Here is a 22761-nt window from a genome sequence, read left to right on the forward strand (position 1 = left end):
CAGCACTTACCAGCCCGAGAGGCTTGTCTGCTCACCTGCCGGGGCAGGTGGGGGCTGGGAGCTGAGGCTCCGGCTTCAGAGGTCGGATCCCAGGGAGAGGACTGGAGTTGGCGGCATGAGCACAGCCTGAAGGGGGCTAGTGTGCCACAGCTAGCCGGGAGGGAGTCTGGGAAAAAGTCTGGAACTGCCTAAGAGGCAAGAGACCATAGTTTCGGGGTGCATGAGGAGAGGGGATTCGGAGCACCGCCTAAACGAACTCCAGAGAAAAGCGCGAGCCGCGGCTATCAGCGCGGACACCAGAGACAGGCATGAGATGCTAAGGCTGCTGCTGCCGCCACCAAGAAGCCTGTGTGCGAGCACAGGTCACTGTCCACACCTCCCCTCCTGGGAGCCTGTGCAGCCCGCCACTGCCAGGGTCCGTGATCCAGGGACAACTCCCCCGGGAGAACGCACGGCACACCGCAGGCTGGTGCAACGTCACGCCGGCCTCTGCCGCCGCAGGCTCGCTCCGCATCCGTACCCCTCCCCCCCCCCCCCCCCCCCGCCGCGCCCCGGCCTGAGTGAGCCAGAGCCCCGGAATCAGCTGCTACTTTAACCCTGTCCTGTCTGGGCTAAGAGCAGACACCAGAAGGCGACCTAGATGCAGAGGCGGGGCCAAATCCAAAGCTGAACCCCAGGAGCTGTGTGGACAAAGAAGAGAAAGGGAAATCTCTCCCAGCAGCCTCAGGAGCAGCGGATTAAATCTCCACAATCAACTTGATGTACCTGCATCTGTGGAATACCTGAAAAGCCAATGAATCATTCCAAAATTGAGGCGGCGGACTTTGGGAGCAACTGTAGACTTGGGGTTTGCCATATGTGACAGACTGGTTTCTGATTTTTATGTTTATCTTAGTATAGTTTTTAGCACTTGTTATTGTTGGTGGAATTGTTTATTGGTTTGGTTGCTCTCTTTTTTAAAAAAATTTTTATGTTAATAATATATTTAATTTTTATTTTAATAACTATTTTATTTTATTTTATTTCTTTTTTTAATCCCTTTTCTTCCGAGCCGTGTAGCTGACAGGGTCTTGGTACTCCAGCCAGGTGTCAGGCCTGAGCCTCTGAGGTGGGAGAGCCGAGTCCAGAACATTGGACCACCAGAGACCTCCCGGCCCCACATAATATCAGTCGGTGAGAGCTCTCCCAGAGATCTCCATCTCAATGCTAAGACCCAGCTCCCCTCAACGACCAGCAAGCTCCAGTGCTAGACACACCATGCCAAACAACTAGCAAGACAGGAACACAACCCCATCCATTAGCAGAGAGGCTGCCTAAAATCATAGTAAGTTCACAGACACCCCAAAACACACCATCAGACTCAGTCCTGCCCAGCAGAAACACAAGATCCAGCCTCATCCACCAGAACACAGGTACCGTCCCCTCCACCAGGAAACCTACACAACCCACTGAACCAACCTTACCCACTGGGAGCAGACACCAAAAACAACAGGAACTATGAGCCTTCAGACAGTGAAAAGGAGACCCCAAACACAGTAAGTTAAGCAAAATGAGAAGACAGAGAAATACACAACAGATGAAGGAGCAAGGTAAAAACCCACCAGACCAAACAAATGAAGAGGAAATAGGCAGTCTACCTGAAAATGAATTCAGAGTAATGATAGTAAAGGTGATTCAAAATCTTGCAAATAGAATGGAGAAAATACAAGAAATGTTTAACAAGGACCCAGGAGAACTAAAGAGCAAACAAACAATGATGAACAACACAATAAATGAAATTAAAAATTCTCTAGAAGGAATCAATAGAATAACTGAGGCAGAAGAACGGATTAAGTGACCTGGAAAATAAAATAGTGAAATAACCACCGCACACCAAAATAAAGAATGAAAAAAATTGAGGACAGTCTCAGAGACATCTGGGACAACATTAAATGCACCAGCATTCGAATTATAGGGGTTCAGAAGAAAAAGAGAAAAAGAAAGGGACTGAGAAAATATCAGACAAAGATGTCACAAAGAAAGAAAACTACAGGCCAATATCACTGATGAACATAGATGCAAAAATCCTCAACAAAATACTAGCAAACAGAATCCAACAGCACATTAAAAGGATCATACACCAAGATCAAGTGGGGTTTATCCCAGGAATGCAAGGATTCTTCAGTATATGCAAACCAATCAATGTGATACACCATATTAAGAAATTGAAGGATTAAAAACCATATGATCATCTCAATAGATGCGGGGAAAGCTTTTGACAAAATTCAACGCCGATTTATGATAAAAAACTATCCAGAAAGTAGACATGGAGGGAACTTACCTCAACCTAATAAAGGCCATATATGACAAACCCACAGCCAACATCGTTCTCAATGGTGTAAAACTAAAACCATTTCCACTAAGATCAGGAACAAGACATGATTTCCCACTCTCACCACTATTATTCAACATAGTTTTGGAAGTTTTAGCCTCAGCAATCAGAGAAGAAAAAGAAGTGAAAGGAATCCAAATCAGAAGAGAAGTAAAACTGTCACTGCTTGCAGATGACATGATACTATATATAGAGAATCCTAAAGATGCTACCATAAAACTACTAGAGCTAATCATTGAATTTGGTAGAGTAGGAGGATACAAAATTAATGCACAGAAATCTCTTGCATTCCTATACACGAATGATGAAAAATCTGAATGAGAAATTAATGAAACACTCCCATTTACCATTGCAACAAAAAGAGTAAAATACCTAGGAATAAACCTACCTAAGGAAACAAAAGACCTGTATGCAGTAAACTATGACACTGATGAAAGTAATTAAAGATGATACTAACAGATGGAGAGATATACTATGTTCTTGGATTGGAAGAATCAACATTGTGCAAATGACTCTACTACCCTAAGCAATCTACACATTCAATGCAGTCCCTATCAAGCTACCACTGGCATTTTTCACAGAACTAGAACAAAAAATTTCCCAATTGTATAGAAACACAAAAGACCCCAAATAGCCAACGCAATCTTGAGAAAGCAAAACAGAGCTGGAGGAATCAGGCTCCCTGACTTCAGACTATACTACAAAGCTACAGTAATCAAGACAGTATGATACTGGCACAAAAACAGAACTATAGATCAATGCAACAGGATAGAAAGCCCAGAGATAAACCCATGCACATACAGTCACCTTATCTTTGATAAAGGAGGCAAGAATACACAATGGAGAAAAGACAGCCTCTTTAATAAGTGGTGCTGGGAAACATGGACAGCTACATATAGAAGAATGAAATTAGAACACTCCCTAACACCATACACAAAAATAAGCTCAAAATGGATTAAAGACCTAAATGTAAAGCCGGACACTATAAAACTCTGAGAGGAAAACGTAGGCAGAACACTTTATGACATAAATCACAGCAAGATCCTTTTTGACCCACCTCCTAGAGAAATGGAAATAAAAACAAAAATAAACAAATGGGACCTAATGAAACTTCAAAGCTGTTGCACAGCAAAGGAAACCATAAACAAGATGAAAAGACAGCCCTCAGAATGGAAGAAAATATTTGCAAACGAAGCAATGGACAAAGGATTAATCTCCAAAATTTACAAGCAGCTCATGCAGCTCAGTATCAAAAAGACAAACAACCCAATCCAAAAATGGGCAGAAGACCTAAATAGACATTTCTCCAAAGAAGATATACAGACTGCCAACAAACACATGAAAGGATGCTCAACATCACTACTCATTAGAGAAATGCAAATCAAAACTACAATGAAGTATCACCTCACACCAGTCAGAATGGCCATCATCAAAAAATCTAGAAACAATAAATGCTGGAAAGGGTGTGGAGAAAAGGGAACCCTCTTGCACAGTTGGTGGGAATGTAAATTGATACAGCCACTATGGAGAACAGTATGAAGGTTCCTTAAAAACTAAAAATAGAACTCCCATATGACCCAGCACTCCCACTACTGGGCATATACCCTGAGAAAACCATAATTCTGAAAGAGTCATGTACCACAATGTTCATTGAAGCACTATTTACAATAGCCAGGACATGGAAGCAAACTAAGTGTCCGTTGACAGGTGAATATATAAAGAAGATGTGGTACATATATACAATGGAATATTACTCCGCCGTAAAAAGAAACAAAACTGAGTTATTTGTAGTGAGGTGGATGGACCTAGAGTCTGTCATACAGAGTGAAGTAAGTTAGAAGAGAAAAACAAATACTGTATGCTAACACATACATATGAAATCTTAAAAAAAAAAAAAAGCTTTTGAAGAACCTAGGGGCAGGACAGGAATAAAGACACAGATGTAGAGAATTGACTTGAGGACACGGGGAGCTGGAATGAAGTGAGAGAGTGGCATTGACATATATACACTACCAAATGTAAACTAGATAGCTAGTGGGAAGCAGCTGCATAGCACAGGGAGATCAGCTCAATGCTTTGTGACCATCTAGAGAGTGAGATAGGGAGGGTGGGAGGGAGACACAAGAGGGAGGGGAAATGGGGATATGTATGTACATATAGCTGATTCACTTTGTTATACAGCAGAAACTAACACAACATTATAAAGCAATTATACTTCAATGAAGATGTTAAAAAATAAATCTCATAATTTATATTAAGTGACCGTAAAAGTAGGGAGAAATGAGTACAAATGAGACTGTTCAGCTTGTTCTTCTTAGATCTGGTTTGAACGAAATTTTCTTGTTTTGATTTTGATCTTAATTAGGGGCTTTATAAATAATATGATCATTTGAAGCCTGGAGAAAAAGTCAACCATCACAGGCACAGAAGTGAGAATAATTATAGTGTTTGGAAATTATCAGTAGTTCAATGCAGCTGGAGAGTAGAGTATGTCTAACACAGAATCTTATTATTTTTTTAACTTATTTTATTGAAGTGTAGTTGATTTACAATGTCTTAATTTCTGCTGTACAGCAAAGCCATTCAGTTATACATATATATACATTCTTTATCATAGTCTTTTCCATTAGGATTTATCACAGGATATTGAATATAGTTCCCTGTGCTATACAGTAGGACCTTGTTGTTTATCCATTCTTTATAAACTAGTTTGCATTTGCTAATCCCAAACTCCCAATCCATCCCTCCCCCACCCACCTCCCCCTTGGCAATCACAAGTCTCTTCTCTATGTCTGTGAATCAGTTTCTGTTTCGTAGGTAAGTTCATCTGTGTCATATTTTAGATCCCACATAATAGTGATGTCATATGCTATTCTTCTCTTTCTGACTTACTTCACTTAGTATGATAATTCTGTGTCCATCCATGTTGCTGCAAGTTGCGTTATTTCATTCTTTTTTTATGGCTGAGTAGTAACAGAGTCTTATTTTTAATGTTAGGACTTTTAATTATGATGTATTTCATATATACAGAAAGTGTAGAACATAATATGATATCCATGTACCTACCCCCATAGTTGATAGTTGTTACCCATTTGCCATATTTTTTCTAAATTTTTTTTCTTTCTAAATAAATAAAATATTAACTATTCATTTAAAGTCTTACCTGTCCATCATTTAACCTTCCCTCCCTTATCAGAAATCATCATCATCTTGAAGTTCATGTGTCACATTCCTATGTATGTTTATGGTCATTAGTGCTTATGAATGAATCCCTACACTCTTGTATCTTTGTGCTTCAAAATTCATATAATGGTATCAAAGCAAGTATGTCCTTTTGTAACTTGATTCTATTGCTCGACATTATGATTCTTATCTTTAGCCACAGGGCATAAATACACCGTAAGGATAGTGGAGACGAGCGTTCAGCATTGCACAGATAATCATTTATTCCACTAAATGTATAGATCACCTGAGAGTAAGTTGATGGTGACAGTTTTTACATTTGTAGCAAACGTTACTGCCATGCAGACAAGGCTGAACACCAGAAATTCAAATTAATACAGGGAAAGGAAAATAGGGTTCTTTGCACCCCAGTCCTTCTATTTCTGAAGGTCAGGTGCTCTCTCCACCCTATGGGACAGAGACTGGGGTAGCGCTACATGGTTTTTGGTGAAGTCCAGTGACTGCTCAGGAGGTGGTCTACCGGCTGGGGGTCTAGACTTGTGCAGGAATCAGGAAGCCGCATCTCCGAGCTTCCATCAGGGAAGCTGGGATTCCTGTGTCCTAATCCTCTCCCGTCCCACTCCTGCAGATCTTCTCTCCTACTGGGAACTTTGGGACTTGGCTCACATGACTCTGTCCCCTACAGGCTGGGAGAGCTGAGGGGTTGGGTGGATGACATCCATTTGGGTTTTTTCCTGTCCTGCCACCAGCATACCCCACTTCCGTTTCCTACTGATGTTCTAGTCAATGGCCAGTTGCAGTTTGATGGATGGGGTAACTTTTAACTTTTTGTACATTGTTAAAATAAAGGAACTAAAGGGGTGTTTGTTTTCAAGACACAAAACTGAGTCACCGATTTAATATCAGATATCCGTGAGCTATTATGTGTATCCCATCTCTCTTCTCTGTTTACCGTATTACTCTCGGAATGTCTCAGAGAAACTCATTACATGCAGAAGCTCTCGAAACAGAGAAAAGGGACTGTGTACACATTTTACTTTTGAAGTGACACTTCCTTACTCAGTAATAACCTACCAGATTAAAGTTACATTGACCTCATGTACTGTCAACTAATTATATTTTATTTCTGTTGCATTTCCAAGTATGTAAAGCTAAAAGCAAGTGATTGCATGCAAATTACACTGCACGAAGCTTTTTAGGCCATGTTCAAATACTAACAGGTTTGATAAATATATTTGTCTAACAAGGGTAAGACAAAGAGCTCTCCGTTTACTGACATGCTTTATTGTCATTCTGCTGTACACCTCTCGTGTGGCTGTTTAATAGAACATAAAGTCTAGGTATCCTGGTGGAATCTCAGATCTTTTTTATAGCTTGCTGCAAAGTAGCTTATTGTCATTTATTATTTCTTATTTGATTTATATAACATCTTTCCACCAAATTGCCCATGGGTTTATTTACATAAAGAGTGCATTCACAAACACACTCACTCTCTCTCTCTCTCTCTCACACACACACACACGAACTCCACTCAGCGCTGTCATGTAGTTAGCAGTGTCGCACCGAAAATCTTTGGGAAGTTTTCTGTTTGTTTTTTGTTCCAAGACCACCATGTTCTGGGAAGGCATTTGCCGTATTTCCTTTCACTTTAAGTGTCTATTGTTTGCCTCTAGGTGGATCGGATCATCTTCTGTGTCTTCCTAGAAGTCGACTTCAAAATCTACAAAAAGAAAATGAGCGAGTTTTTCCCTGCAGGTGAGTAAAGCCATTTGTTTCCTTTGAAATTGGACGTTGAAAAAGTCAGGGCATCACTTAATAATTCTACTGCTTTATTTTGCCTTTTAAAGGTTGTTACAAGTATGATTTCCATCCACCAGTCACACCTGGCAACTTGTATCTTAGATTTTAAGATCTAAAGGAGGTGACGGGAAATCTAGGCTCTGGACTTCTTCCTCTTACCAGGTCATTGTGTTGTCTTGGGGAAGTCAGTTTATCTCTTAAGTGAGGGGCTAGACCAAACGGCATTTCCTAAATTACATGACCTGTGATTTCTTCCCCACACTTGTAAGTTGTCCAGGCCTGTGCCTGTACCCACCGTGTTAAACGTGTTGGAAATTGTAAGGAGTCCATTTATATTTGTAGTCACAATTCAAGCTGTTCTTGCGTTCCATCCCTCTTCTCCCCAGTTTTCTCCACCCAAATTGCAATGAAGAGAAAGTCCTTTCTAGGGCAATCTGAAAACCTTTTTTCATCTTATAAGTCTTTCATCTTATTTCACACTTCTTTTTAGAAAGTAGGAGAAACCTCCAGGTTTTTAAAGAACCTTGAGTGAATTGATTTACCGCAACTGAACGTGCGATCAGCTGAACCTGGTTTATTTGAATATTGCTCCCCACTGTTCCTCTTCCAGCCTGTGAAGGCTGAAGCTTATTTAATACCTTGTTATTTTTATGGTTCTGTTTAAGTCCCGGTGTCCTAAGCACTTTCCTCAGCCGTGATGAAGAATGGCTTCCAGGGAATTTCAAGCTACCATTGGCATTGTTGGTGCCTGCCTTTCAGAGAGATTTTTTTTTTTTTTTTTTTTTTTGAGGATTTCATGTCCATCTGAAGTGGTCTTTCATGTAACCAGTGACTCTGGCAGGTAGAAAGGAGTGGATGATGGGTGCTGGTGCCCAGTCACCTTCTTCAGCAGCCTATCGGAGCCCCCCACCCCATAGAGAGGATGCCCCACCCACCTGCAGATCAGGGTAGGACATAGAGCTACGGGACAGCTACAGAAAACTGCTGGAGATGTTCAACGCTGTGCAAATGATCAAAATGGGCTAAGTTCTCCTGGGTGATCTGAAGTCCTCCCTGATTTTATAATTGAAAGGTGAATCTGCTAAGTGTATTCCATTTGGGATGTTACAGTCTCCCCCAAATGGAACGTAACATAAATCCAGAAGTCTCCCATATGATGAAGAACACCAGGGTTGTGGTCTTTTTTCTCTTTTTCCTCCTTCTCCTCCTTGTTTCACTTTTATTCATTTTTTAAGCAACTCGGTGTTTTACAGGGTGTAAAGCACATACTAGCTGGTTAATAAGTAATTGTTGACCTGACTTGAATTTAATAAATTCTTCTCCCCATAATCTCATGGCTTCTTTCTCTTTCAGTCTCCTTCTTCCATCGTCTTTCTTTATTTCCTACATAATCACAGTGAGCAGATTGTGCCTACATTTCTGCATTTTTAAGTATTCTTAAAAGAAAGTGTCCATTCATGTAAAAAATGCAACTTGCTATGGTGTGCACTTGCAAATGTCTTGTCAGCATCATAGCATGATTTATAAGACTTTATAAATTTTGGATTCCCTGATATGTTTGGAAATAATGACGTCATATTCATTTTTATGCCTCCTAAAATGAAAACTTGTTTTCATGCTAACATATGATAAAAATAATTGTATAAGTATGATCCATTGCTATTAAAACAAATCCATCCATCAGCAGGTGTTTCCAGTGATGCACAAAGATCATATTACAAGTTTTTAAAAACTGGACAGTTTTAGTGGTCTAGAATGTATTAATAACTATGCAAATAAATTATTGTTTGAGAAATGCTACTTTAAATAAATCCAAAATGCATCTTAGCACTCAAGCGAGTGAAATAATAATAAAATCATGCCCAGTTTCACGTCAGTGCTTTGAATCCTGCCATGCTCATGAAATTATTTCCATTGCATATTTATAATAGTAAGTACATTTTTTAACTAAGTGTCAAAATCCTCCAATATTGTTGAGTATTTCTGCAATGCTGAGGCATCAGCCATTTGTAAATTCTAAATATGCACTGTGAAGTAAAAGTGACTTCTAATGGAATATGTGACTGCTAATATAGATGATATACATTATCTGTTCATAATTTGAATTTATGGTTAATTCATAACCATACCATCTTTGATTAGAATATAATTTTTCTGACTTGCCATATATTCCCCCTGGAGTGATTTCAGAGTTTCTGTAACTAGTCTTCTTAACCATTCCGAATACAATAATGATCATAGTTTAGGAAAAAAAGTCATTTTTATATTAAACCAAATCTCTGTGTTTGGGGGTACTTTAATCCCATGTCTTTAAATTTCATAATTGAGACTCTAAGACAAAATGAATGAGAAACAATAAAAGTTAGTCTAGAAATGATCATAATAAAGATGTAACACATGCATGGCCACTACCTAATATTAATGTTAGGAATAATAGCTAACACTTATGGATTGCTTTCTGTCAGCCATCAGATATATGGGCTAAATCAGTTAATCTTCATGATAACTCTAACAAAGTGGCACCATATCAACCCTCCTTTTTAGATATGGAAAATGATGCACACTTCAGAAAAGTGAGACATACAGCTAGGAAATAACAGCTGTATTTTAAACTTGAGGATGGTATCTGTCATTGCACAAGTGATAAGAGCATCTTCAGAGAAGGCTGGGATGCATTTGGAGCGTTGAGAAAGTCTCCCTAATTTCATCTGATGCCTATCACTTTTCTAATCTGCCATGCTTCTCTTTCCTCTAATATCTGAATATTTCCTCATGAAACATTTTCTAATATAAGTCAAATTGGTACTTTATCATAGATTTCAAAATCAGATTCCATCCAAATCATCCAGGTAGTGCAGTGCTATTATCTGTAGGCAAGTGGCACCAGGAAGCAAAAAGGACCATGGGAGAAGATGGAAAATGTGGAAAATGCCTGTATTAGTTTACCAGGGCTGCCAGAACAAAGTACCACAGATTGGATGAAATTTATTTTCTCACAATTCTGGAGACCAGAAGTTCAGAATCAAGGTGTCAGCTGGGTTGGTTTCTTCTGAGGCCTTTCTCCTTGGCTTCTAGATGGTCATCTTTGCCCTGTGTCTTCGTGTGGTCTTCCCTCTGTGTGTCTCTTTGTCTTAATCTCCTCTTCTTCCAAGGACACCAGTCATACTGAATCAGGGTTCACCCCAGTGAACTCATTTTAACTTCATTACCTCTTCATTACCTATCTCCAAATAGTCACATTCTGAGGGACAGAGGGTTAGGACTTCAACAGATGAATTTTGGGGGGCACACTTAGCCTGCAATAGGGCCCATGATGGAAATGCAATAGGAACCTCAGAGGAAAGAAACCAGCAATGCTTTTTTTCAGCTGTTTTATATCTTTCGGTGGGTGGAACACATAGGACTTTTTACTACCGGGGGTATTATTTGGAAGTCTGGTGTGGCAGCTTTATGGAATTACCATACACTTTGGTTGCAAATCATTTATATTTACAGTGTGTCATTTCATAGACTACAGCAAACAATGTTTATATGATTCAAGTCAGAAATCTCTTTGTTCTTTACATAAAAGGTTTGCATTTTTCAGTGTGTAGGATTTATCATGTGTAGTTTTCACTGAATGTAGAAAACAAAACATACAAACACAATTTCTGATCTTGAATATGGAAGTCTTTTTTTTTATTGGAGTCTTAAGTCCTAACAGAATTTAGGAATGTTAATTTTCCTTGTAATAACAATGTCAGATTCACAGCTTTGAGATTATATCAAAGGATCCTGGTGCTGGAAACATGAAGGATGTCATGGTCAAACCCACATCCTCCCTGACTTGAGGGAAAGTCACATTTGTTTACTGTAGGGGTTCCCAACTAGAGGTGATTTTGCTCTTCAGAGAACATTTTCAGACATTTTTGTTTCTCACAACTGGAGGAAGGGAGGAGCTACTGGCAACTAGTGGGTAGATGCCAGGGATGGAGCTAAACATCCTATGATGCACAAGACAGCCTCACCCAGCAAAGCATTCTCCAACCACAGATGTTAATAGTGCAGAAGTGGAGAAACTGTGCTACTGTAACCATCTGTCTCTTACCATTCAGGCCACCAAGGCAGACTTTGCCTTTGGATTGGGTTTATTTCTGCCTGCTAATGTCTTACCCAAACTTATCTGTCTAGCTGGATGTGGAACCTGTGCCCTCAGCCCAACCTCTGACTTCCTAGATTCATGACCCTCTCTTAGTCTAGACTTCCCTCTCCCCATTTACTCTGGATCACAGATTTCTATGTTACCCCCACCCCACTGCCTGGTTCTCCCAGCCCCAGCTCACTCCTGGTATCAGTCATCTACACCAGGAAATCCAATGTAATAGTCTCAGAAACTGTGATTAAGTGTTATGTAGGTTTTATACACCTAATGAATAAGTGTGGAGGTGAAGGCTAATATACAGAACAAGGAAGAACAAATTCACCAATTTTTCTCTCTACATACCTCAAGCAAGGCTTATTACGTCTCTGGCTAAAAGTTTTCACCTTTTATCACTGACCATTGAGTTAGTGACCATTTGTTGATGAAATTACCTTGTGAACTGACAAATATATTTGATATTAGAAATCGTCCATTCCGTACCAGTATCCAAGCTCAACTGATTCATTCACAATGAAAACAGCTATGACTAAAAAATTTACCCATATTCTGTTTATTTTTGACCCTGAAAGCAATTAGATTTGCCCAGGTTTTTTCCAGTTAGGAAATTTATATAGTTTATGCACAATACTCATTTTGACTTATGCAGAGTTAAATATAATTAAAATATATCTTTCAAATAGTAGCTAGCTGAGAAAACTGATAAAATAGGAAAATGCTTCCAGGGTAGAGATGTGTTCCTCCTAAACCTACCACTTGTCTCTAAGAGGAAGATTTGCTTTAGACAGATAATTTCATTTGTTTTTATGACTGTGACTCAAAAACTATTTGAGAAAATCTAATAGAAAAGAGGCTGAATTTTCCCCTGTTTTCTTGATAGACAGCAAAATAGTGAGCCATTTGACCCACTAATATTTGGGGGGCATTTCTCAAGTACAGTATAAAATGATAAACTTTATAAAGTTGCAAAACTATCCAATGCCTTAAAAATGAGCTTGAGAAATGGTACATACATATAGAAACACGTGTATGATAAGTGTTAAATTAGTAGTAGATAAAATTAATATATATAGGAATAATAAATAATTTTATAAATTATAAACTTTATTGGAGACGATTTTTGGCCTTAAATATGGATATTCTTTGTTGGACATAACAAAATCATTTGAATGAAAAAGTCAAAGCATAAGTCAAGTTTGAGAGCTCTGCCTTGGCAACCTCTTAAATGTTTAAACAGATCACAAGGGCTGGCTAAACTGCATAGGCTTTACTCAAATATTGATGGATATGTTATTAGTTTATTTTGAGTATGCAGACATATTTTGTTTCATGCTTTTTTCCTACTTAGACATAAAATACCATAAAGAAAATCCCAAATATAGACTTCGATGAGAATTGTCATATCCTTTGATGAGAATTGTCATATCTTTTAACACATGCCTATCCTTTTCTAAACAAAACAAATCAAGAATCTTCTCAATCAGATTCCAGTTATTTTGGCCTCCTTAAAGTCTTCCAAATATGAATTAACTTGTATTGACACAAATACATCTTTCATTAATTTTCCTGGCCATGTGTTTCTATCATTTATTTCTGTCTATATTGTATACACTCTTGCAAGGTAACTCCACTGGATTTTTATATTACGATTTCTTTTTTAACCTCTGTCTTGTCTCACCAATGAAAAGGTAAATTTGGAGAGAACACATACCATTTCTGATATTCTATTGTACTTCCATAATCTGAAAATTTTCAAAATATGTGCTGGATGTTTATTAAAGTAAGTAAAAAACTACCATGACCTTAAGCTGAAATGCTATTTAACTGAAGCCTCAAGTAAAAAGTCTTTTTTTTTTCCAGATATCATAAGTATTGTTACCAGATCTAGATGAGGGGACAGCACTTCTTTTCATATATTTATCACCTTTAATCATAAGGAAAGACTATTTCTCCAAGAATATTTTTCTAAAATTATATCCTCTGACAAACAGACACAACTTTTTAAAATTTTTACCTGAATCTGTTCTTCCAAAGCTAAAAAGAGAAAGGTACAGTCAGCCTTTCATATTCACAGGTTCCATATATGTAGAGTCAACCAACCATGGATTGAAAATATTTTTAAAAAAACTTTTTTTAGAAAGTCCCTAAAAGCAAAACTTGAATTCACTGTGTACTAAGCATTTACATAGCATTTACATTGTATTAGGTATTATCAGTAATCTAGGAATGATTTAAAGTATATGGGAGGACAAGCATAGGTTATATGCAAATAATACACCATTTTGTACAAAGGACTTGAGCATCCCTGGGTTTTGGTATCTGCATAAGATACCTGGAACCAGTCTCCTTCAGATACTGAGGGATGACTCTATTCACTCTACCCCTTCTTCATCCCCCTTCTCACTCATTTTATAAGTTCTTCTCATCCACCATCAGTATTACATGCTTCCTGTGTGCCCAAGGCTTTGTCATGGCTGCATTTAAAATACAGTTCTTATAAGATGCCCGAAGTGGCAAGTATTGTACAGAACAGCTGGAAGACAACATCAGCAAATAATCAAGTACAGCACTGAAATAGTCATAATACCAGGATTTCTGAGGCAAATACACATGAGGACCAGGGTGGTTAAGCTAAGTTTCATGATGAATGTGGCACTGCATTGGGCTTTAAAGGATGAGCAGGAGCAGAGAAGTGATGCCAAATGTTGTGTAAGTGACACAGAGGAAGAAGGGCAGTTCAGATGGGAGAATCTGGGAAATAAGTAAGATGGTTATATTCGACGTGTGAATCCTTGACTCAGAAATGTTGACACTCATCACCATGTAATAAGCAGTTGGGCATAAGAGTAAGCCTTTTAATGGGAGAGTAACATGATAGATCCTGTATTTAAGAAGGATTAATTCATTCCTCACCAAGAGACTGGCCTTCCAATAATAACCGAATGGCATAGGTTCATCACCTGCTTTTCTTGGGATGGTAGTGAACAGAGGCTGAAGAAAGCTCAGTCAGTTGCCCAAAGTCGCATAACTGGGTATTTCTGACCTCAAATCCTTTCTACTATGCAACGTTTCTTCCCATAGCAATACCAGAAATGTGGACAATTGTTTGAAGCTCGACTTTCTGCTAAAAAAAAGTCATACATTATCAATTTGTTGTAATAGTGCTGGAGTTTCTGACAAGCGACTGTGCCTCCAGCCACAGGGGATATCCACATTTCCTTCCTCTTCTTACCTGCTCCCCAGTCATCAGTTTTCCAAGAGCATTAATGAAGCACAGGATGCCATGATCTGCTAAGGTTTTCTTCACTCTTGCTGTTTCAGCACAATGGTCAGAAGGCCAAAATTGAAGGCACTGGTGACAGGGGTGGTGAAAATCTGAAAAACCTAACTAATGACTAGTGAAGAGCTTGGTACATAGTCAAAACCATCTGTTTATCGGGGAAAAACCACTGGGCTTGTTATCACAGGAAACAGTTTCTGTTCCTGTGACAAACACCTTAGAACCGTGTGACTTTGTGCCTGTTGTTTAATCTTTCCGTGCTTCAGTTTTGTCCTGTGCACACACAGTAATACGATATTTCCAAATAGAATGAATAGCAATGTAAATGAATATTCAGAGAGGTGTCTAGACCAAGGATCATACATTTTAAAATATGTGTGTTTATTTCTTATTATAATTTTAAAAGGAGGTATTTCAATGATTGTGACCATCTTTTAAAATATATATATATATAACTTCTTAAAAAATATATATATATAACTTTTTATTACAATAGTAGTACAGATTTGTAGTAAAAATAGAGAATCCAAAAGAAAAAAATTACAAACCACCTTTTATCCCACAGTTCAGAGATGAATCAGATTTTGTTGTTTATCCTTCAGATCTTTTAAAATGAAAAAGGAAAACAACCAGAAATGCAGTCTTATAACTTGCAGTGTGTCACATACCACAAATTGTGAACATTTTTTCATATCATTATGTATTCTTCCATAACATAATCTTAAGGGACCCAATGTTTACCCCAAACCATACTGTTGAACTGTGAAATTATCAATGCAAATTATTCTCTACCTGTTGATGAATAACACTTAGAGAAAAACATCTTTATAGGTAAACATTGGCACACATCAACAATTTTTTTAGAATACTTTTCTAGAAGGGGCATTACTTTTTCAAAATGCATACAAAATCAAGATGCTTCTGTCAGATCAGCCATTGTGTTGCGGCCCTATGGGTGAGTTTCATGTACTCAGGGGACATCATTCCTAGGGTCAAAAATATGAACAGTGACACCTCATGTTGAACAACCTGGGTATCTTAGTCCTTTCGGGCTAGTATAACAGAAAACCATAAGCAGGAGGCTCATAAACAACAGAAGTTTATCTCTCACAGTTCTGGAGTCTGGAATTGTGAGATCATGGTGCAAGCATGGTCGGGTTCTGGTGAGGATCCACCTCTGAGTTGCAGGTGGCCGTTTTCTCATTGTATCCTCACATGGTGGAAAGACAGCTCTTTGAGGTCCCTGTTATAAGGGCACTAATCCCATTCATGAGAGCTCCACCCTCATGAATGGGATTATCTCCCTAATTACCTCCCAAAGTCTTATCTCCTAATGCCATCTCACTGGGGGTTGGGATTTCAACATATGAATTTGGGGAGAACACAAACAGTCCATTGTACTGAGTTTACATTCTCATGAACAGTGTGTAAGAGTTTACTTTTCCCCCTGTCTTCCCAATGGTGTATATTCTCATGTTATCGCTTTTATACATGAAATAAGCTAATTAGTGGGTAACAAAGTGCATTTCTTTTATTACTAGTATAGCTAATCCCCTTTATTCAGTTGTTTGTTATATCTCTAAATGTCTTACGTGAAATTGCTAATCATATCTTTTGCACATTTATATTGACCATTTCATATTTATCTTATTGATTTGTAAGAACTATTTGTATATCAAAACTATTAATCTTTTCAAATGTATGTTGCAAATAGTTCCCCAGATTGTCATTTGTCTTCGTGATGTTAGATATTATTCTTTTATAACCAAAACCATGAGGAAAGGTAGAAGTAAAGACCAAAGAAAGATGAAAGAAAATGTAAAATAAAAGGGGGGCGAATAGAAAGAAGGGAAGAGGGGGAGATGAAAGGAAGAAAGAATGAAGGTTGAAAAAAAAAAGAAAGCAAAGAAGAAACCTTTTTATACAAGAGAATGAAGTTGAAAACTAAAAACTCACAAAAGACCTTGATTTTAATCCTATGTACTTGATCCCATAGGACATTATTATTTCTAAATGGAAAAGTTCTTAGTTCTACTCCTCAGATATTCTTTTTGCAAAGCAATCTGCTTCCTGATTTACTGGATGTGGTAGGAGGAAAGATGCCTTAACCACGCCCCACCCCGCAAAGATGCCTTCATCCCCAGAATTTGTGAATATGTTAGGTTACATTGCAAAGGGGGAAATAAGATTGCAGATGGAATTAAAGCGCTGATTAGCTGATATTAAAATAGGGATGTTATCCTGGATTATCTGAGTGAGCCAATATAATCACAAGCTTCCATAAAAACTGGGAGAGGGAAGCAGAAAGCAGAGAGCCAGAGGGAGACATGACTGGAAGGATGTTCAGAGAGAGGCTTTGACTGTGGAAAAGGGGGCCACAGCTAAAAGGAATGTGGGTGGCCTCTAGCAACTAGAAAGCTGAAGAAACAAATTCTCTCCCAGAGCCTCCAGAAAGGAATGCAGCCCTGCTGATGTCTCGATTTAGCCCAGTTAGATCCATGTCAGACTTCTGACCCACAGAACTGTAACATAGGAAATTTGTGTTGTTTTAAGGCACTATAAGTGTTGTAGAATTTTTTTATAGCAGCACCAGTAAACTAATCTATCAGTTGTCTTTGAATAAAGGAAAAAAACACAAGCCAAGCTGTTGACCCAGTCTGAATTTTACATTTTTTTAAAAATGGCATACTCAGTGTATAGAAAAATCTACAGAATGAAAGAATTCAAAATTTTCTTTAATTATGAATATTTACGGGGACTTGGCACTTTCTTGCTCATTTGTACACTTTTAATGTCTGGATTGCATCGATGGTTAGAATTATACAAGACATGCTTCCTGTAATGTGACATAAATGAGTTGATTGCCTTCTTAGGAGATGGGTGCTAACTATTTCCACTTGATGGGCCTCAAAAGCTACAAACACATTTTGCCTTCAATGAAAATCCAGTGAAGTGTTGCTGTAACCAAGCAGCCTGAATGCAGGAACAAGCAGCAGGCATAGACAGAAAGCAATCTGTCTCTTCAAACCGGGGGAATGTGCAGTGTGTGTAGCAAACGCTGATAAACAGCAGAACAAATAAAGACCTGGGAACACAAGCCTTGACTAAGCGGAGTTTGATCTCATTAGGAAGTTCTGATAAAAGATAAGACAAGGAACTTCCCTGGTGGCTCCAGTGATTAAGAATCTACCTGCCAATGCAGGGGACATGGGTTCGATCCCTGGTCCGGGAGGATCCCACATGCCACAGAGCCACTAAGTTTGTGCACTACAACTACTGAGCCTGCACTCTAGAGCCTGAGAGCCAGAACTACTGAAGCCTATGTGCCCAGAGCCCATGCTCTGCAACAAGAGAAGCCACCACAATGAGAAGACTGTGCACCACCACAAAGAGGAGCCCCTGCTCGCCACAACTAGAGAAAGCCCGCACGCAATGACAAAGACCCAATGCAGCCAAAAATAAATAACTAAATAAATTTTTAAAAAGATAAGACAAAATGCTGCTGGGAGAAGGGAGGATGCTATAGGCATCTTTACAAAACCCCCTACAAGGTGCTTTTGAAAGACCCTTGGAACATCCTGGGTAGACTGGTTTCTGTTCTGTAGTTGAAAACATTGAGGCAAATGCAGGAAAAAGTAATAACTTTCAAGGAATAGTGTATGAATGAAATAATTCCTAATAAGTCACAGAAATAAGAATAAAGATAAACAATAGAGGTTTTTTTTTTTTAAATGTTGAGCCTTCTTTTAATTAATTAATTTTTATTTTTGCTGTGTTGGGTCTTTGTTTCTGTGCAAGGTCTTTCTCTAGTTGTGGCAAGCGGGGGCCACTCTTCATCGCAGTGCATGGGCCTCTCACTGTCGCAGCCTCTCTTGTTGCGGAGCACAGCCTCCAGATGCGTAGGCTCAGTGGCCGTGGCTCACGGGCCTAGTTGCTCCGCGGCATGTGGGATCTTCCCAGACCAGGGCTCGAACCCACGTCCCCTGCATTAGCAGACAGACTCTCAACCACTGCGCCACCAGGGAAGCCCTAGCGCTTTTCTAAATTTATTTTATTGAAGTGCAGTTGATTTACAATGTTGTGTTAATTTCTGCTGTACAGCAAAGTGATTCAGTTATACATACATATATTCCTTTTCATATTCTTTTCCATTATAGTTTATTATAGGATGTTGAATATAGTTCCCTGTGCTATACAGTAGGACCTGTTGTTTATCCATCCTATATATACTAGTTTGCATCTGCTAATCCCAAATTCCCAATCCATCCCTCCCCGACAGCCCTCCCTTTTGGCAACCACAAGTCTGTTCTCTATGCCTGTGAGTCTGTTTCTGTTTCATAGATAAGGTCATTTGTGTCATATGTCAGAATCCACATATAACTGATATCATATGGTAATTGTCTTTCTCTGTCTGGCTTACTTCACTTAGTATGATAATCTCTAAAACCATCCATGTTGCTACAAATGGCATTATTTTCATTCCGTTTTATGGCTGAGTAGTATTCCATTGTCTATATGTACCACATCTTTATCCATTCATCTGCTGATGGACATTCAGGTTGTTTCCATGTCTTGGCTATTGTAAATAGTGCTGCTGTGATCATTGAGATGCATGTATCTTTTCAAATTATAATTTTGTCCGGATATATGCCCAGGAGTGGGATCTCAGCGTGCGTCTTTTTTTTTTTTTAATAATTAATTTATTTATTTTTTGGCTGTGCTGGGTCTTCGTTTCTGTGTGAGGGCTTTCTCTAGTTGCAGCAAGTGGGGGCCACTCTTCATCGCAGTGCATGGGCCTCTCACTATCGCGGCCTCTCTTGTTGCGGAGCACAAGCTCCAGACGCGCAGGTTCAGCAGTTGTGGCTCACGGGCCTAGTCGCTCCGCGGCATGTGGGATCTTCCCAGACCAGGGCTCGAACCCCTGTCCCCTGCATCGGCAGGCAGACTCTCAACCACTGTGCCACCATGGAAGCCCTCGGCATGGGTCTTTGAAAAGTTGTCAGTCTCCTTCACTTGCTATTCACTCTGTAGTCCACAGCAATCATGCAATTCTCTCTACCCTGCTACCGCCACCGTCCTTGTGGAGGTTATCAGAACCTCTTCAATGGGTGAAGTGTGGTTATTGAAACCAGTGCATATTCGATCACATGACTCCACATGACCTTTTGCAACCTTTATCTTACTTGCCTGGGCAGCCTTTATCCTGTTGACCATTCTGTCCTCCAATTCTCTTCCTGCCAGCCCTCTCTGGTATCCTCACTGCACAGGGCCATCTCCAGCCAGGAGTCCCTCAGCATCTCCCCCTCAACACATCTAAAACTAAATCCAAAGTCTCTCCCCCAACCCCATCTTCCCTCTCCTGAACCCCATATCTCAGTAATTGGTACCATCATGTACCTAGTTGGCCAAGCCAGGAACAGCAGAACCATGCAGTTTTCTAAGCAATGCCTTTTATTTACTCATTTATTTATAAAGTAATGAAATTTGAGTGTTCCTCTAGACAAAGGACCAGCTTGGGGTGGGGCGGGAGTGGGAGAAACAATTTTGGCTTTTTAAAAAACTTTCTCCTGAGTCCCTCCCTCAGGAAACTTGCACAAGCCTCTTAGATAGCCTTATCCACCAGAGGGCAGACAGCAGAAGCAAGAAGTAGTACAGTCCTGCAGCCTGTGGAACAAAAACCACATTCACAGAAAGATAGACAAGATGAAGAGACAGAAGGCTATGTACCAGATAAAGGAACAAGATAAAACCACAGAAAAACAACTAAATGAAAAAGAATTCAGAATAATGATAGTGAAGATGATCCAGGACCTCGGAAAAAGAATGGAGGTAAAGATCAAGAAGATGCAAAAAATGTGTAACAAAGACCTAGAAGAATTAAAGAACAAACAAACAGAGATGAACAATACAATAACTGAAATGAAAACTACACTAGAAGGAATCAATAGCAGAATAACTGAGGCAGAAGAATGGAAAAGTGACCTAGAAGACAGAATGGTGGAATTCACTGCTGTGGAACAGAATAAAGAAAAAAGAATGAAAAGAAATGAAGACAGCCTAAGAGACCTCTGGGACAACATTAAACGCAACAACATTCGCATTATAGGGTTCCCAGAAGGAGAAAAGAGAGAGAAAGGACCAGAGAAAATATTTGAAGAGATTATAGTCGAAAACTTCCCTAACATGGGAAGGGAAATAGCCACCCATGTCCAGGAAGCGCAGAGAGTCCCATACAGGATAAACGCAAGGAGAAACACTCCGAGATACATAGTAACCAAATTGGCAAAAATTAAAGTCAAAGAAAACTTATTGAAAGCAGCAAGGGAAAAATGACATGCAAGGGAACACCCATAAGGTTAACAGCTGATTTCTCAGCAGAAACTCTACAAGCCAGAAGGGAGTGGCATGACATATTTAAAGTGATGAAAGGGAAGAACCTACAACCAAGATTACTTTACCCGGCAAGGATCTCATTCACATTCTATGGAGAAATCAAAAGCTTTACAGACAAGCAAAAGTAAGAGAATTCAGCACCACCAAACCAGCTCTACAACAAAGGCTAAAGGAACTTCTCTAAGTGGGAAATGCAAGAGAAGAAAAGGACCTACAAAAACAAATGCTTAACAATTAAGAAAGTGGTACTAGGAACATACATATCGATAATTACCTTTATGTGAATGGATTAAATGCTCCAACCAAAAGACACAGGCTCGTTGAATGGATACAAAAACAAGACCTATATTTATGCTGTCTACAAGAGACTCACTTCAGACCTAGGGACACATACAGACTGAAAGTGAGGGGATGGAAAAAGATATTCCATGCAAATGGAAATCAAAAGAAAGCTTGAGTAGCAATACTCAAGCAGGTAAAATAGACTTTAAAGAATGTTACAAGAGACAAGGAAGGACACTGCATAATGATCAAGGGATCAATCGAAGAAGAAGATATAACAATTATAAATATATATGCTCCCAGCATAGGAGCACCTCAATACATAAGGCAACTGCTAACAGCTATAAAAGAGGAAATCAACAGTAACAAAATAATAGTGGGGGCCTTTAACACCTCACTTACACCAATGGACAAATCATTCAAACAGAAAATTAATAAGGAAACACAAGCTTTAAATGACACAATACACCATATAGATTTAATTGATATTTATAGGACATTCCATCCAAAAACAGCAGATTACACTTTCTTCTCAAGTGCACACAGAACATTCACCAGGGTAGGTCACATCTTGGGTCACAAATGAAGCCTCAGTAAATTTAAGAAAATTGAAATCATATCAACCATCTTTTCTGACCACAACACTATGAGACTAGAAATCAATTACAGGGGGAAAAAACGTGAAAAACACAAACACATGGAGGTTAAACAATACGTTACTAAAGAACCAAAAGGTCACGGAAGAAATCAAAGAGGAAATCAAAAAAAAAAAAAAAAAACTTTCTCCTGACCCTCTCAATGACGTTGCATAACATGGAGTTAGCAATTTGTTAGGTCCAGAGGGTGCTAGTTTTCAACGTAATGGCAAGATGCTCACTCTGAAGAATTCCTTTTTATCAGTCATTCTTTGCTTGGAATTTCTGCTTTGTCAAGTTTCTCAAGAAGCCATGAGGATACCCATATCTTCCTTACTTCATGGAACTCCTAAAAAGCTTGGAGCACTTTATTTTTGCTAATAATACTTCTTTTCTCTGCAAATACAGATTGCTCCTAGAAGCCCTGGATAATGAGTTATTTAAAACATAAGGGATGCAGAAGCAGCCTGTGGTATGAAAATCAAGCATTAAGAGAGAGGACTCGGATGCACATGAGATAAAAGCCAGAAGAAGATCATCTCAATTGTCCTGCTTGACAGACTTGCCCATATGTGTAGGTGTCCCTGAAATTTTGAGGAGGATATTGTATGATCTGTTTCAAGTACCTGTCAGTTTTTTGTCCCCCCTTGGGAGTGGAGAGGCTGCCTTAATAGCCCAT

General features: G+C 39.1%; 1 protein-coding gene across 1 annotated transcript in view; it reads left to right on the top strand.

Annotated features, from left to right (window-relative positions):
- The window catches only part of MACROD2 (mono-ADP ribosylhydrolase 2), a 1997895-nt gene that overhangs the window by 1794432 nt on the left and 180702 nt on the right, over positions 1 to 22761 (top strand). The window contains exon 9 of the mRNA XM_049699229.1: positions 7228 to 7309. Coding sequence (XP_049555186.1) covers positions 7228 to 7309 — 82 coding nt within the window. The remainder of the gene's footprint in view (positions 1 to 7227; positions 7310 to 22761) is intronic.

This window comes from Orcinus orca, chromosome 16, assembly GCF_937001465.1.
Source record: "Orcinus orca chromosome 16, mOrcOrc1.1, whole genome shotgun sequence".
NCBI classification, from domain to species: domain Eukaryota; kingdom Metazoa; phylum Chordata; class Mammalia; order Artiodactyla; family Delphinidae; genus Orcinus; species Orcinus orca.